Source organism: Schistocerca americana, chromosome 2, assembly GCF_021461395.2.
Source record: "Schistocerca americana isolate TAMUIC-IGC-003095 chromosome 2, iqSchAmer2.1, whole genome shotgun sequence".
Lineage (NCBI taxonomy): Eukaryota > Metazoa > Arthropoda > Insecta > Orthoptera > Acrididae > Schistocerca > Schistocerca americana.
The window spans coordinates 473,642,020-473,659,221 of NC_060120.1; the positions used below are offsets into that span (position 1 = coordinate 473,642,020).

General features: G+C 36.2%; 1 protein-coding gene across 1 annotated transcript; it reads left to right on the forward strand.

The window, feature by feature from the left end:
* Positions 1-909: 909 nt before the first annotated feature.
* Positions 910-17,202, forward strand: LOC124594849. Its single transcript, XM_047133308.1, has 2 exons — positions 910-1,027; positions 15,889-17,202. The coding sequence occupies exons 1-2, from the start codon at positions 960-962 to the stop codon at positions 16,277-16,279; spliced, it is 459 nt and encodes a 152-aa protein (XP_046989264.1). The 5' UTR covers positions 910-959; the 3' UTR covers positions 16,280-17,202.

The window sequence follows — 17,202 nt, forward strand, 5'->3', positions numbered from 1 at the left end:
GTTAAATTACACTTTTTTTATAACATACGCTTCTCTGTTCATGTACAGTAATCATATTAAAAAAATCAAGTAAGCCTACAACATTTTGAATGAAAAAAGGCGTAGAGTGACAGTTATTAGACATGTACATAAATCTGTTTGACAAATCACTGATAGTGTAATGGTGTACAGGTAGGGCTGGGAAGCATGGTGAATTTATAGTAACGGTTCGAAACACCTTGAAAGACAAAAAAATTTTCTGTTATATTTTGTTATTTATTCGAATTATTTGACGTTATTTGTGAGTCTATAGTCACTGTGCCTATTATCCGCAATGATTCCCCTTGTGTAGATGGAAATTAGCAGGATGGGCATATTACCCATACTAACGGAATGTGTGTTTCTGCAGTTTGCTCATACCTCCAGTTCCGTTCGTGGTGGTTCTTCTGTCTTCGGCTATGGCTGTCCTTAGCCAATTGAAAAGAATGAAAGTCACGCGACACGAAAGCAGCGCATTTGCTGCAGGAAATACGAAACTGCCAAGACGCCTAAGTGATAGTTTCATACTTTCTGCGACATGATTAGCGCTCTCGCACCTCATTTGTGTTTATATGGACATACTTATACAGTAGACATTCAAGATGATAAAATGTGTAGTTTATTAGAATACAAAACACAAACTGTTTCACTGTTTCGAAACAACGTATCGGAACGTTACATTGTACTGTTTCATTTGTTTCGAAACAGTTACGTGTTTCAGTTTGCCCATCTCTATAGCACAGTGATAAATATTTTTTTTAAAAAAAGAAACTGGTCGATCTCACCACATGTCGATACCTGACGGTAGCTTTGACTTGTGTTGTCGACTTCATAACATCAACACACTAAAGTGTAAACTATCCCAATTCCACAGTCGCGCAGTATTTTCAGAGTTTCAGACTGTGGAGTAAAGTTGTGTCTGGACTAGTAACAAATGAAGAATGGCGAGTAAAGTTGTGTTAACAGCATTGGAATTAAATTTAATTCGTTGTGTGAAACAGCGATGGAGGTGATTATATGCTAAGAGTTTCTTGCCTTAACACATTAAACAATTAAAGAAACCTCGTAACTCTCTTCTTACTGAAGTAAAATGTATAGTTATTGGTGCCCAATTGAGCCGAGCTGCAGTGCGATATAATTTCAGTGAAAAAAACAAAACACAGTACAGAACATTTCTGTACGGTACTCAGAATATTATATAACAGAGATTTAAATATATCTGAATCCTTGGCAGTTGGCTATTTACATGTGTGTTCTACGTGCTGACAGTAAACTCAGATTTTCTTCTTACTTGCAGACATGTTCATATCACAATTCCTAACACTACAATAACCATGAAACAATCACATGATGCAATTGCAGTCACCGATAACTGAAACCTCAAAGTTACGAGTTATAAAGACAATTAGACTTCAAATAAGGAAAATGTAACGAAAACAACGTAATTAAAAAGGACGTAACAAAATATGACCGCATTTCACATTGCGATAAACTGTACCATATTAATTTCTGATCTTCAGTACTAGGCAAATGCGAGGTAGGATAAACTTGTTTTCGACAGTAGAAAATTTATTACTGATCTGCGTCGTTTACCAGTCGGAACTGGACGGACTGCTTCAAGATTACATACATATACATTCAAGTATGTACAATTTTTCATTGAACATATAAAAAAATTGTTCGCAATAAGGACACATAACAGATGAAGACAATATTATCTCGTCCATTCACTTTGGTCACTGGTGGAAAAATTCTCAGAGTATAAAGGGTGCTGTTTCAAGTCTTGTGCCATTATTCTTTTGAATGCCCATGGCACCAAGCATTTGCATTTTGCAACGCATTATGTTGAGGGTCATTCCACATCAAATCACCCAATAAAAAATAAATTTTACACCCACCTCCTTAGATTTTCATGAAATTTGGCTCAAATGGTTCTAATACCATCCTGACAACACCTGCAAAATTTTTTTGCTGTATCTCTTATAGTTTTTTTTATAAATTTTTTAAGTTTTTATGTTTTGTGTTTTCCGAACCTTCCGAAATGATAAATTTAATTTGTATTCAAAACTTTAAAATTGCTTATCTTAAAAACTCTTCTAGATAACATCATGAATTTTCGCAGCAAGTTTATTTATTATACATATTTGAAGATAAAAATGATACTATTAAAATATATTAATATTTTCTATGAAAAAATATATATGTGTATTTTTTTCTTTTCTTTTTTTTAACGGATGTTTTGTTTTATAAGAATTGCAATATCTAGAGTCTCAGACCTGATAGAATGCTCAAATTTGTTTTAATTTACTCTTAAACATATAGGCTACTTGATAAAACAAAAGTAATGATGGCTTTTTAACATGTTTATTAACTATAGTAGATTACATTAGAATTATGTACAAAGATAGTGTACTTACGACACATATGTATAACCCAACTGATTGCTTGAAACATTGAATTTTTTGAGTAATTTTGTCTTTTTAATAAACATTAATGCTGATTCAACTTGTTTTTCCACTTCATCCAAGAGCTTTCAGTTCTTTTGATACAGTCTTTATTGAAGTAATACATTCTTCCAGTGCCGCTTGATTGAGGTGCGTCTACTACACAGACTATGTGCTCCAAAGGCACTATGCAAGAATCTTCTCTTTCAGGCCAATAAAATGATGCAGCTGGTCTTCAAGGATGTAGAAATAGAATTTCTGCATCTTCTTCATCATTGAATATTGTTTTTACCAGTCCAAAGTACCAGTTACCATCATAATTTACAGCCACATAGCTATTTATGGATGGTTCAACACGAACCCAATCAGAAGGTGAATGGAAAGAAAAGAGTAAGGATGGTTTTACACTATCTGTAGTCCTTCTAATTTCAAGCTTGTTTGTTGGAAGTGGTTTGAAGTTACGAAAACTTGTTGTTCCAGGAATGGTTCGGGTTGCTGAAAAACGGTTTTCTAGTTTTAACCGTAGCAAATCAGCTTCTTTTTTGTCAATAAAGTGAAAATGAACACACATGGATTACTGTCATTATTTTTTCTTTGTCTGAAAGCTGTAGACTAGCTTTCCTTAACATTCTTTTAATAGTTCCTCCTAGGTCATCACAAATTGACTTTCCATGACTTGTTGCAAAAAAAGAGTGTTGGGCCTTCAAATTAAAGTCTTTCAAGTGTTCAGTCAAATTTTTAAAACTGTTTCTATTTTTGTACTGCCCAGCACAACCATCTGTAAAGTAGTGAACTGAGTCAATGTCAGTATGATGTGATGACAGCCACTTTGTAATTTCTCTTTGTACAAAGTTAACAAAACCAGTATCACGTTCTTGGTCATTACTAATAAAACATTGGTTGGAAACAAAAACATTGTTTTCCTCATTTCTTAGAAAAACTCCAACTGGGTGTAGAGTACAACCACCTCTATTCCAGTGGTAACTTTGGATCTCATTTTGTATAACAAAGGAATAATTTTCACTGAAACCCATCACAATAATTGCTGTTTTGGGTGGTGGGTCTTCTTTCAATCTTTTAAAGGCTGCTGATTGGGATTTTGCTATAAACGAGTGCGGGGTGAGCTTTTCCAATGACCTAACCAATAAAGAAATGTAGTCTTCAACACTGATACGACTGTTTGATCATTTCTGCCTTGTCTTTGTTAACCCACTGACTGATTACAATTTCTTCTTCTAAATCATAATCTTCACTTAGTTTTCATATAAGCACTCAGTTAGTGCAGTATTTGCAGTACAGCTGTCGCAATGACATAGCATGCAGTTTTGGTTTTCCGTGTTGCACACAAGCATCTTAATTAGGTCTTTATAAGATTCTTCAATTTTCACAGCATCCAGTAATAGTTTAACATTCTGGTGGATACTGCATACACATACACGGTGTGTGCCTGCAGCACCAGCAAGGATACACCATTTAGGTCTCAAGAAACAAAATTTTGAAAATCCTACTTCTACCACGGGATTCTCCCATTGGAAAGAATAATAGAGTTCTCTCTAGTTACACAAAATGAGTCTTTTATGCATGTACACATTTTTTTGAACACTTACTTTGTCTTTTGTTCCAGGTAGCACTCTGGAACTTTCATCCTTTTCATAAAAATCTGTTACAAGTCTTACTGTATTTTCAGAAAGAGTTTTACCTTTTTTTGGACCAGGAGTTTCCAAAATACCCTTTTCAGATTTTAGCTTTCTAGCTTGTCGCACCATGTACTCACGTACATAAAATTCTTTCATCACTTTATTTTGACTCCAAGAATCTGGAGCCAAGGTCAGAATCTGGATTTTTCTAGACCTCCCAACAGATGAAATCTTCTCTTTCATAAGAGAAATCATTACATCAAAATCCTCTGCTTTCTCAACCACACTTGTATCTTCTTCGTCATCATCAGAACTTGGTGCATCATATTTTAATGCTTTTGAAACCGCCTTTTTTGCAGTCTTTTCAATACTGCTAACCTTCCTTTTAAAATAAGACCCTTTACTTTGTTCTGACAAGCCATGAAGCTCTATCGATGTTAAACCTAAATTATCAAGAGTAATGTTTGTTTGTACGAGGAATTCATTTCTGGATTCCTGTGATTCTAATTCAACCATGACTTCATCATCTGTTTCACTTTCATTGACTTCAACTCTTTATTTTTCCTCACAAAAGCTACGGCATGGTGAGCAAAACTTTTGTCCAGGTTTTATGCTAATATTTTTTGTCAGTAATTGTTTAGAAAGATCCAAGCCTACACTTTTCAATGATTTTTTGATGGGCTTTTTGTGTTTTTTTAGTGGGTCTACACATGTTGTTTGATACTTTTCAAAAACGCTTAAAAAGTAGTAGCTGTGATATGAACATATATTCTTAAATTCACACAGATTAATTCCAGATCGTAAGTGGATCAAATCTTTTTCTTCCTCGCTCAATTCAGATACCGGCTGTAACTGTTTTGAAGGTGTGTAGGTTGTTTGGAAACAGTCAGATTTTTTAAATAACCCTACGCTACAGGTTTGAATAGCTGACATACTGATTTCACTTTTGGTCTGATTACTGTTCTGGTTACTTTTATAGGATATTGGAAAAGAATCTCTGTAAACTAAGTAACAGTACTTACTGAAAGTTCGAATAAACTTAATAAAATACTATCCAAGCACTATTTAACACTGTAATAATTTTTTACTTCAAAACACAGGAGTAACAAAACAAAATCCAAGCGTACATTGTTATTCGAAGAAGACAAAAACTTATTTTCGGTGTCTAAGTCACTTGGTACTTTTTATTTTTAAAATATAATTAATATTATTTTAAAAATTAGATAACTATTAAACAGGTTAAAAAGCCAACATAATTTTTCTTTTATCTAATAGCCTATACAATTAAGAGTATTTTAAAACAAATTTGAGCTTTCTATCAGGTCTGAGACTCTAGATATTGCAATTTTTGTAAAACTAAACATCCGTTATCTAAAAAAAAAACTTGTAAATTTTTATTCATTTGAAAGGTTTTAATAAATCTTTATGGTAATTTTTTTTAACATTTAGATATAATACACAAACTTATTCCAAAATTTCATACTGATATCTTGAGTATTCTTTAATATACAAATTTTTTTAGTTGTGAGGACACATTTAAGTTACGATTTCCGACTGCTGAAACAACGCCAAATCTAAAAACTTTAAAAATTTATAAAAAAAAGAATATAAGAGATAGAGCAAAAAAATTTTACCAGTGCTTTCAGGATGATAAAAGAAGTAATTGTAGCAAGTTTCATCAAAATCTGACATGGTTGGTGTCAAGGCCTGGGTGACTTGACATGGAATGACCCTTGAGCATGTTTAGAGCAACCATTGGAAACCTGTCTTATGCTCTGGAGATCTTGCTATCTCAGTGTTTCTCTTGTTATGGCTACTATGATTATGTATGTCTTGCTATGTGCTGAAAGTCATTTGGTTTTCTTTTACACTGATGAGGTGCAATAACAGATCCTGGCTGAAAATGGTTGTTACTACTAACTGGGCTTGCAGTGTTCCAGTCTTTTTCTTGACTGCTTTTTGGTAGCAGTGACTTGTCCTTACAACCTGAAGTGTGTCTTCATAACAGCAGGTCATAATTAATGTGGATAAAATCTTGCATAATACAGCATTATTAGGAGCTGGTCAGTTCACACACACACACACACACACACACACACACACACAACACAGTTACCACTCGTTAATGTTTTCAAAGAGCACGTGCATTGCTTCTAGAGTGTGTGGGCCAGCTTTTTCTTTGGCAAAAGGAGTGGTGTCATCAGCAAACTGTGAAATGTGGTTGTTACAACCTATATCATTGACATAAATAAGAAACAGGAGAGGTCTTATGAAGGATCCCAGAGGTATGCATGACATGCCACAATATATGTTCTGGACCATACTACCTTCGTTTGGTTTTCGAGATACTATTCAAGAGTTGCAAGAACAGCGCCTCCACTTCCATAACACTTCAGTTTGGGGTGCAGTATCTTGTGTGAGATATCAGATGCCACACTTTATCTGCCCTTACACTCCTGCATTATCTTTGTAATTGAATTCAGTGCTGCTGTAACCATTAGCTTTCTTTTACAAGAACTGTGCTGGGTGTCCTGGAAGAGTTTATCGTGTTCAAAGTAACTTAATATCTGATGTTTCATCACAGACTCCATAAGTTTAGCCATAATTGAGATTATCGAAATTGGTCTAATACTGGAACTTCACATGATTTCTGTAGACTGCCCAAGCCCATTGCAGGAATTCTACGAAGACACTGTAGGATAAACATTTGTTGATTACTACAGCCTCCGAAATAATTTTCTCAGAACTGTACAAGGCTTACCATAGATATCTGCACTCTCTGAATGCTTGTGTGAAGTGACTATTTTACAATGTCCTTAGGGCGCACTTCATTTCAGTTTGTAATAGTGAAACAGCTTACACTTTTTATATGAGCTATAGGATCTAAACCTGAGCTTCGTATTTCGCTTACAGTATTTTTTACTACTCTAACAAAGTAATTGAAGACATCAGGGCTACATGAATTTAAGGCAGAGATAGACTTCTTCCTATGATCATTTAGGGCCTGTCAGATTCCGAACTACTTTACATTGATCATGAACTACTTTGATAAACCTTTCATTATTATTATTATTATTATTAATCTATTTTTTTATTTTTTTTGCATCATTCACTACCTTTCTGTAAATTCTCTTGGCTCTTAAGTAATTACAATGAAGTAGTTCTTTAGTTGCAAGATCTTACCCATTTTCATTCGGTCCCTGAACATTATGGGAATGCATTTTAATCTAAGTAGCTCAAGAGTATACCGCATCTTCCCTTTAATAGGTTTTCCCCTTCCTTGTGCTTCACCTAGAAGATTCTTTTTGGGTATTATTAGGAACATGTCATGAAATTTTGTTCTCAAGGTTTGGAGCAGACAAATGACTCACTTGCCTGATTTTGTGTAATTTTCTGCTGCTGTCTGCAACCAGACAGAGCTGCTTTCAGGTCATGTAGTCTCTCTTCTTTAATAGTCTTTCTGCTGAATCTGTAATGTGAATGCTGTGTGCTTGGTTGCAGTTCATTCCTGCTGCCCATATTGAGTTCCATTTGTAATGTACTTTGATCTGCAATCATTCGTTTAGCTACACCGATATTATTATCTCAAGTATTGAGGAGGTTAGTGATAACAATGTTTAGACAGGCATCACCCTTTGTTCAGAGTTGGTTTGCTACAAACAGCCCATAGCTGTTTATTAAGCTCAAGAATTTCCTGTCTTTAGTAATTCCACCACCTATACACATGTTGATGCCTCAACACAGTGCAATTTTAGGTATAAGTCATACAAAGTAAGACAAACAGTTCTCCATCTGCGTAATGAAGTTTACAACGTTACTCTGTGGTGTATGGTATACATAGGTAACAATGAGGTCAGAACTTGTAAACAGTGTTTTTTTTAGCCAGTCCAAGATCCAGATCTGTACAAATGTTTTGTAAACCAGTTTCCTGTGAACAATGATTTTTGTTTGTATACACAGTTACACCACCATGAGTTGCAATAGTTCAACATCATGCATTTACCATATCTAGATTTTCAACATATCTGTAATAATCACCTTCTCCCTCAGTCAATCAGTACTCACAGGTACTTAAAACATTCGGTTTCAATTTTCTACAAAGAATGATAAAAGGTCCGCATTAGGTTGTAAACAGTGCCCATTAACACTTAGGCATTACAGAAGCATCTGATTCCACCTGCCTGCTTTGACCCATGACATTGTCAGTATGGTGGAAATGGCTACTACCAGAATATACAAAAAGACGACAATAACGTCACTACATACACATGCCACCAAATGCGAACAAAAATAAAAACGACAATAACGTCTCACTCCAAAAATAAAGAAACTGACGGGACGGTCACAGAAAATTGGGGGGTTTAGGGCAGGGATGAGCTAAATATGCAACAATAAAAAAACACCAAACCATCCCAAAACAAATAATATCCAAAACAATTTTACATTACAACATCCCATTACACCAACAAAACGATAGGAATCGGATATTTCCTTTGACCTATGTGGCTCAATCACAGCTATTGATACCAAAAAACCAATGCCTACAACACCAAAAAGTGAAATATTCCACTTATTTAAAACATTTCCCTTGACCTATATAGCTCAATCACAGCTATCAATACCAAAATACCAACACCTACAACTCCAAAATGTGGGACGAAAACCCCAACAACTCAAAAACCCGAATACCCCATATTTACTACATCAATTGTAACACGACCAACCTGCCATAAATATACAATGCACAAAACATCACAAACACTATAGAATTAAACCAAAACAAACATTACTTACAAACAAAAGCCTGTGGCAATACCACCTAGGTGGCCAAAACACACACACACACACACACACACACACACAAACACACACACGGGGAGAGGGAGAGAGAGAGAGAGAGAGAGAGAGAGAGAGAGAGAGAGAGAGATACATGTCCCTAGTCCAAGCTGCCAACACTCTCGTCAAACATGGCATATTCAGCAGTAAGACTGAACATCTGCAGAAGGTGCATGACAGACATCATATCATCAGCCATCTCAGAACATAATATACACACTTGTTAACTACACTGTCATATCTGTACCTAACAAAAAAGCGATAACAAAATTGACTTATTTCTGCATGATTAACACCATACTAATCAGACCTATTAAAAACACCAAACACACAAACAAAAAGACCTTAATGACTCACTGAAGACACTTTCACAACCAATGGTACCACACCAACTACCTACATTCAAAACCACTCAGGTGAACCCCAATACCACACGTTAGACTCGGCATGTCCAAATCCAGCAGCAGAGGGCACCATCAAACACAACATGATGCCTACAAACACAACTAACTCAAAAACTTTGCGCCATAGCAGCGTCACTCTCCACAACACCATTATGTCATGTGTCAAAGCAGATGCTTCTGTTTGCTATAACTAATAACTCTGCATTATAATCTGAATGTATCTTATGGGGGCATTTGTTGATTTCCAGAGTAAAAAATGCCTTATTACGACATTCAAAAAATGGAAAATCCAGGATGAAATAATGACAATATTCTTTGGTTACATAGCAGAGTCAATTAGCTTGTCCTTTATCTAAAGTCGTCACCTATCTTGAAACTATTGTTTACACCCTTGGTTTCTACTTTTCCTACTTGAAAATTGTTGTAACCTGGGAGAAAGATTTTCACCAGAAATCAGTTTACATTTTGAGAAGTGTGTGCCCTTCCGCTAACAATAAGGCAACATTTAACACTTTCCAGATGCAGAATGGACTGCGAGGTTGTTTAGACATAGATGGAGGAAAGTCTTTGTAAAGGAAACTCCCCCACAATAAACTGAAGTGATTTACAGAAACCTAGGAAAACCTAATTCACAATGGGCAGACGAGGAATTGAATGTCGCTGTTCTCCATAAAGATTTCTGCTCCTCAACCAGTGTACTACTTTACTAGCAAATTTCACAGGAAGTGTGGTATTCTGCCTTAGTGTGTTAGAAACGACTACTTATTGCTGTGTCAGCATTATCTGTAGCAGAACATTACAGAGAGTAAAAACATTCTCGTTTTTCTCCATATTTGAATGTAACAGTAAAATTTAATTTTAAGTAATGAATGTAACATAACCAGAAAGCAAATAATCCAATATAAATCATTCTGTTGCACATACTTGTATTGCTTGCAATCAACCCTACAATTTTGACTATTACCAAAGCATGAATTTATTGCTATATTAGATCCAAGCAGAGCATATTATCAAAATCATCGTAATTCTATGCACTAGTCTTCATTAGGAGATGAGAACTTACTCACTGGAAGATGAAAACTTACTCATTTGACTTGGAAACTACAGTATAAGTGACCTCAGCATAAATTTGCAGTTGTTGTTGTTGTTGTTGTGGTCTTCAGTCCTGAGACTGGTTTGATGCAGCTCTCCATGCTACTCTATCCTGTGCAAGCTTCATCATCTCCCAGTACCTACTGCAACCTACATCCCTCTGAATCTGCTTAGTGTATTCATCTCTTGGTCTCCCTCTACAATTTTTACCCTCCATTCCTGAACAAAAACAACAACCGATTAATTTTACTAAAATTACCATACGATGTACAGTAACAGCATTAAATAAACCTTCACACAAAATCGTTAACTCACTGAAACGAATTCCACTACAAACACAGCCAACAATCGCAAAACTCTGGATAATGAGCAAATGCAAACTGAGCCCATTACAGCTCACAAACGAAAACCCTGAACATACCACCGGAGAGCACAACAGACCACAACACGACGACATCCACAAACACGCTAAACTCACAAACCAAACTCTGCGCCGCCATGATGTCACAAACGACAACATCCTTACGTCACGGGTCAAAGCCGACGCGTGGGATCGGACACTTCTGTCGACCCTTTATTTCTATAACAATATCAGTGGAGTGAACATTATTTGACGGAATTTTACTTCAGTTCCAAGATTAGCATTTTTATTCGCATTTAGATAAAGTGACCATTAGTATGAAAGACATGCAAATATCCTAAGTGGACAGAATCAGACAAAACACATTATTTAACCTCAAAACTTGTAGTGTTTAAATCTTTTGACAAGATATGAGATGAGGTATATTTTTTCTCCCCCCCTCCAGGCTAAACTCAGGGCAGAATTAAATGATCAAATGTATGCATGGTCATCCTCCACCTCCCCCCCCCCCTTCCATTTTATAGACACACACATACCTTGTTCTGTGTTTGCAACAAAATAAGTTCTGATGAGCACACCCATTACTAACTCATTGTTATGGTATTAATGGGATTTAAGATGTCCAATAAATTTGACTAAGTATATATCACTTAGAACCTAAGGTACTATTTTTTCCTTCTTATCCTCCCAGAACTTATTATTTAGAGTAGAGTTGACTGATGGCCTGCCTTTATTCTTTTGACATCACTCTCCTAGATTGTGAATTTTGTTGTTGGACAGGAAATTGTGCAGTATTAATCAGTAGCCTGAAACGTTCCCGTCCTGTATGGTGTCTTCTATGATGTCAAGTTCTCCAAAGTTCCTTCTTGTCTCTTCCAGCCATCCCATGGTGTTTTTTAATGCTGAGATGAAATGAAAAATTTTCATCATTTGCATATTGTCATTCATTGTGTAAATATGACCATAAAACTTTAATCTCCTTTTTCTTATTGTGTCTGTGATTGTTTTGATGTTTCTGTATAGATCATTTCTCCTGTTTGTCCATTTGTTATATTTGTTCTGTTGTGGTCCTTTCCTTTTATCCAGTTCTTCTTGACTACCCATTTTATTTAGTGTTAGGCATTCAGATCTGTAAAGTGCTTCCAGTTTAATTACTATTGCGCAGTGCTTAATTTTTGCCTGAAATGATACCGATATTTTATTGTATTGGTTTTGAGTGAGTTTGTATGCTAATTGCATTTTATTTGATCTTCCTTTAATCTTGGTGTTAAATAACCTATGTGACTGTATCCAATCTCCCAAATACTTAAACTTACCAACTCTTTTCATGTTTCTGTGTTGTGTTTGTATATGTTTTTCTCTGTTGATTTTATGTCCAATGCAATCCGGTTTTAGAAGAAATTTCATGAAGTGTTTCTATCATTATCTTTACATCTGGTTTATCCTTAGAAATTACTGTAATATTGTCAGCAAAACCAACACATTTCACCACAGATCCTCATCCTAGATGGATTCCTTCAACATTTTTCTCTCGAAATTTTGCATCTCACTCTCTCAACAGTTTTTCTAAGACTACATTGAAGAGAATCGGTGAGAGCCCATTGTCATGCCCATTAACCTGTGTTAATTTTGTAGGGTTCAGAAACTTCCCCTAGGAACTTAAATTTTGAAGTTTTCTCCGAGATTGTCTGTTCGTCTAATTGTCTCGTGGTTTTGTCGTTACCTGCTTCTTCCAGTGCTAGGAATACTACCTGTCTACAGAATTGTAAACTTTTTTTTAAAAAAATCAAAGAATGTAAGAACTGTGTTAAGGTTCTGCATATTCCTGATCCTGAAGATAGATTTCAAGTTAAAAATTGGCTCTGGGCAAAATCTATTTTTTCTGAACTCCACTTGGTACTCACCAATTGTGTGCTCTGCTTTATCTTCTGTCTCATTCAGTAGAGCTTTGGATATAATTTTGTTGGTGACTGGAAGAGATATGACTCAGTAATTGTTGGTACTTGTCCTGTCACCAGTCTTAAGTAGTGGATGGATTAGGATTCGTTTCCAGTCCTCATGCGTTCTTCCTTTCTCCCAGCAATATGTAATAACCTCATAAATGGTTCCAGCTACCTGCTTTCCTCCCAGTTTGTACATCTCCGCTAATATCCTGCCTTCATGTGGTGTTCTGTCATTTTTCAGCTTCCCAATGCATTTTCAGTTGACTTGTTGTTGGTAATCAGTTTGCTTGTTAAATCTGTGCAGTGTAGGCTCATCGGCTTGTACCATGTTATTTCTTCTTTGAAAACTTTGTACAAGTCCCATGCGTTGTTCTGTCTGAAATATTGTACCTATTTCTTCTATTTTTTTCATATTTCCATTTCTGTGTTTAAATAAGTTTTGATGCCTCTTTACTGCTCCTTGTCTCTTTCCTTTTTACTGGAGTTCCATTTCTTCTAAGCTATTAGTCTATGCCCTATTACTTCGTCCCCTTCATGGTTGTTCTAGTTCTTTCACTGTTTCTGTCATTGCTTCTCTGATTTCGTCCCTATTTCCCACCTCCTGATGCTTGTTAACAAATTTGTCCCTGTTGTCTGGCAGAAATTTTTTGTCGATTGTAGGAGCTTCTTTAATTTTGGGGTTTGGTTTTTTTTGGTTGAAATTTGGCTTTTATTTCTGTTAAAAAGTGGTCCAAATCTATGCCTAGTCCTCTTCTGACCTGTACGTTCATAATTTCTCTGTGTTTTGTTTTATTACCACACGATTCAGTTGATATGAGCCTAAGTGTGTATTAGAAGTTATAGAACAGCTGAAAGCCATAGGTTACTATAATCTCTGTTTACACCTACAGTACACTATGACAATAATTAGTTAGCTCCAGGTCAATATTTTTTGCAGAAGATGTGCAAAGAATTAGTCCTTTTTGTAGATGACATTAGTATTGTAATCAATCCAAGTATACCTACAGAAACAGAAAAAATGGTACAGAGTTGTTGAAAGAATCACTAACTGGCTTTCGGCAAATGCTCTCACCTTCAACTTTAAAAAAAGACATAACATATTCAGTTCTGCACATCTAGGGGTACTACATTAGTGATAAGTGTAGCAGATGGTGAAATAATAAATAGGGTGGAAACTTCAAAAGTCATAGAGGGTCGACAGAAGCGTCCGATCCCACGCGTCGGCTTTGACCCGTGACATAAGGGTGTTGTCGTGTGTGACGTCATGACGGCGCGGAGTTTGGTTTGAGTGTGGCTGTCTCCAGTTCTGTTTTATCTTATTTTATTTACTTTTCTGATCTGTTCGTTCTATCCCATGAGATTTTTTTTTAAAAAAAGGCAAAAAACACTAATCAGCTACTGAAGCATCTTTATCTTCTATGGGTTACAGGGGTTACGACCCCTGGGGAGGTGGGTGGGTATTCATGCATGGCTGTCTTCACTTACACGTTGTAGCTACGCAAGGCGTCTAAATTTGTTTATATTTCGTTTGCCCCCCACCCAAAACACCCCATTTCCTGCGCTTGTCCCGTTAGTGTCATTAGGCTTCTTGTGGAAAGTGTTTTTGTTTTTGTTTGCGCCATATTTGTGACGTCATGGGTCAAAGCAGACTGGCGGGATCGGACGCTTCCGTATTTCCGTCTTAGACGTCCATATTGATGAGAATTTAAATGGGAAAAAGCACCATTTTGCATTCTAAAACAACTGAGTTCGGCCATATTTACACTTAGAATATTGAAATTTGAGAGAGAGACAAATCATGAAATTGACATATTTCCATTCAGTGACGTCATTATGGCGTAACGTTCAGGGGTAACTCATCTTTAAAAAATTAAGTCTTCATTGGGCAAAAAGTGCTATAAGAATATTATGTGGTGCTGATTTACGATTGTCTTGTAGACATCTGTTTCAGGAGTCTGCTATTCTGACCACATCGCAGTATTTTTATTCCTTCATGAAGTTTGTTGTAAATAATCCACTGCAGTTCAAAAGGAACCACAGTTAACGTAATTATGATACCAGAAGGAAAAATTACATCCATTACTCTACATTAAGGTTACCTTTAGCACAGAAAGGGGTGCACAATGTTGCAACAAAAATTGTTGATCACTTACCCAGTGATATAAAATGTCTGACAGACAGCGAAGCACAATTTAGAAACAAACTTGAGAAAGTTTCTCCTTGACAACTCCTGTTCTGCAGAGGAATTGTTATTACTGTAACGTGTCATGGTTGGTGGGTGGGAATTACTAACTCATATATATTCTTAAGAATGATTTAACCATATGTACAAATTAATTTGAGTTGTGAATGTAAAATGCGTCATTCCACATCATTATGATCTATCTTGGAAAATGATCCATGGAGCATGTAACTAACATAGATTTGTTGCAGGAGAATTGTTACAAATAAGTTACTGTACTGTTAAAGAAGAGAATAACTTAAACTCAATCAGAAGTCAAAATGATATGCTGTAGAGGAAATAAATAAGTGTCGTAATCCTAGTATGTGACAAGTTGAGTAAGATGGTGTCATTTGGACATGCTTCTTCCTCCAAGAGGAATAGACAGCTGTAGTGAGCTGGGCCTTGAACAAAAACATGTTTGCCACCACAGTGCGGTTAGTCTTTCTCATTTATAGCAAATGAAAGTATGTGACACACAGTTGCTTAAAAGTAGGTTAATTGCTCAAACAGTGTGAATAATAGCTGTTTGATGATATTCACCTTCAGATTCTTCAAAAGCCATTGGACAGATATGAATGTAAACATTCTTAGTGTTGCACATTTACAGGGATCACATTGTGTTAAGACTTTTTCCACATACACGCATTTTTGTTTTTTATCCCAGCGTATTTTCAAGGGTGTGTTTAAGACATCATTGCATCTTCAGCCGATTCATCTGAATAACTCGTAGCAGTTGTCATGTGATTGATCAACACATTTGAACTTGTAAGCTGCATCTACCGGCTCTCAGGAAGTACACGTAAAATTTGAGGTAACTAATGCGACAGTGTACTATTCACAGTGTATTGTCTTCCAGGGGATTACTGTTTGATTCTGGGAGCTCAGTACCCGCTGTACTACGTAATCTATAAAACTTGGGTGTGTTTCAGGTTATCAGCAGTTCAGCAACTCGCACAGTACTCATCTCATCATAACTCAAGCAGAAATCCAGAAGACCACCCAATAAAATACACGTCAAGTGAAGCGGCAGCGTGGAAAGCAGTGCAGGCTAGGGGAGGAGAGGAAGATGATAGACCATGGTATCAAGGCATAGTCATTTCAGCAAGTTTGGGAATTTTCCTCATATACTTCTGCATCCTGAGAGAGGAAAATGACATGGACGAAGAGCTTGGAAAGTCTTTGTATGATCGTGTTCCAGGCCTAGAGGAACAGCAACTCAATGTAACACTAAAATACTACAAGGAAAGAGGAATGGATACAAGAGAGATTGAAACCAGACTAAATCAGCTGAAGAATCAGGTGAATTCACATGATGAATAGATAGAACTTCCAATACAAATGGATTTCTGCAGTATTAAGGAACATGTTTTTCTGTGAATTGTTGCTTGTTTTTGGTGGTGCTGCTGTAATTCATTACGTAGAGAGAATTTTGTACGTCATTGACTGCAACAGTGGTAAACTTCGCAGCTGCGTGAAGACTCATATTCAAACACATGTAATGGTTTTAAGCAGTCGAAAGACCAATATTTTATGGAAAGCTAACTTGACCCTAACTTGGTTGCCAGAAAAGACTGCACCTGTGTAGTGCTGAACGAAGTGACTGCCATGAGGCCACTGGCAGTGCAGCCCGGAATGGCTGCCAGCAACCACACAGCAATCATTGTGTTAATTAAGTGTGGCAAGTTTTCTGATAGTATAAAATAGGACAGGAAAATATAAGAATAGCAATGCACCTGGAGAAACAGCCACTGTAGAAAAATGAGAAGAGAAGAATGAGTTCCACAAAATATGGAAGACAAGCAGAAATGCAAATTTTAATCATGAGGAATGCGGTTGACTAATATAAAATACATTTTTTTTCTGACTTCAGAGTTCTTGAAAGGCACACAATATCAATGTAATGAAACCAAATGTCATACATTCTTTGTTATGATAAAATATGATCTACTTATGCAGTAATAGAATAATAATCGCAGTGTGCTGATGATTAAGGTCAAACACATTTCACATATTACCTTTCTGTAAAGTGCACCCCAATTACAGTAACTGTTGAGTATGTAGGTGCAGCACCACAAATGTTTCAGTCTTCAAGATGTCACTGTGGCTATGCGTGTGTAAGTCACATTTCAATAGTAATAAACATAGCTTGGAAAAGTTGTTACCTTGTGCTACAAGCATCATTACCCATTGGTGGTTTATTTGATTGAGAAGAATTTCACCAATAAATAAAATATCAAACAAAA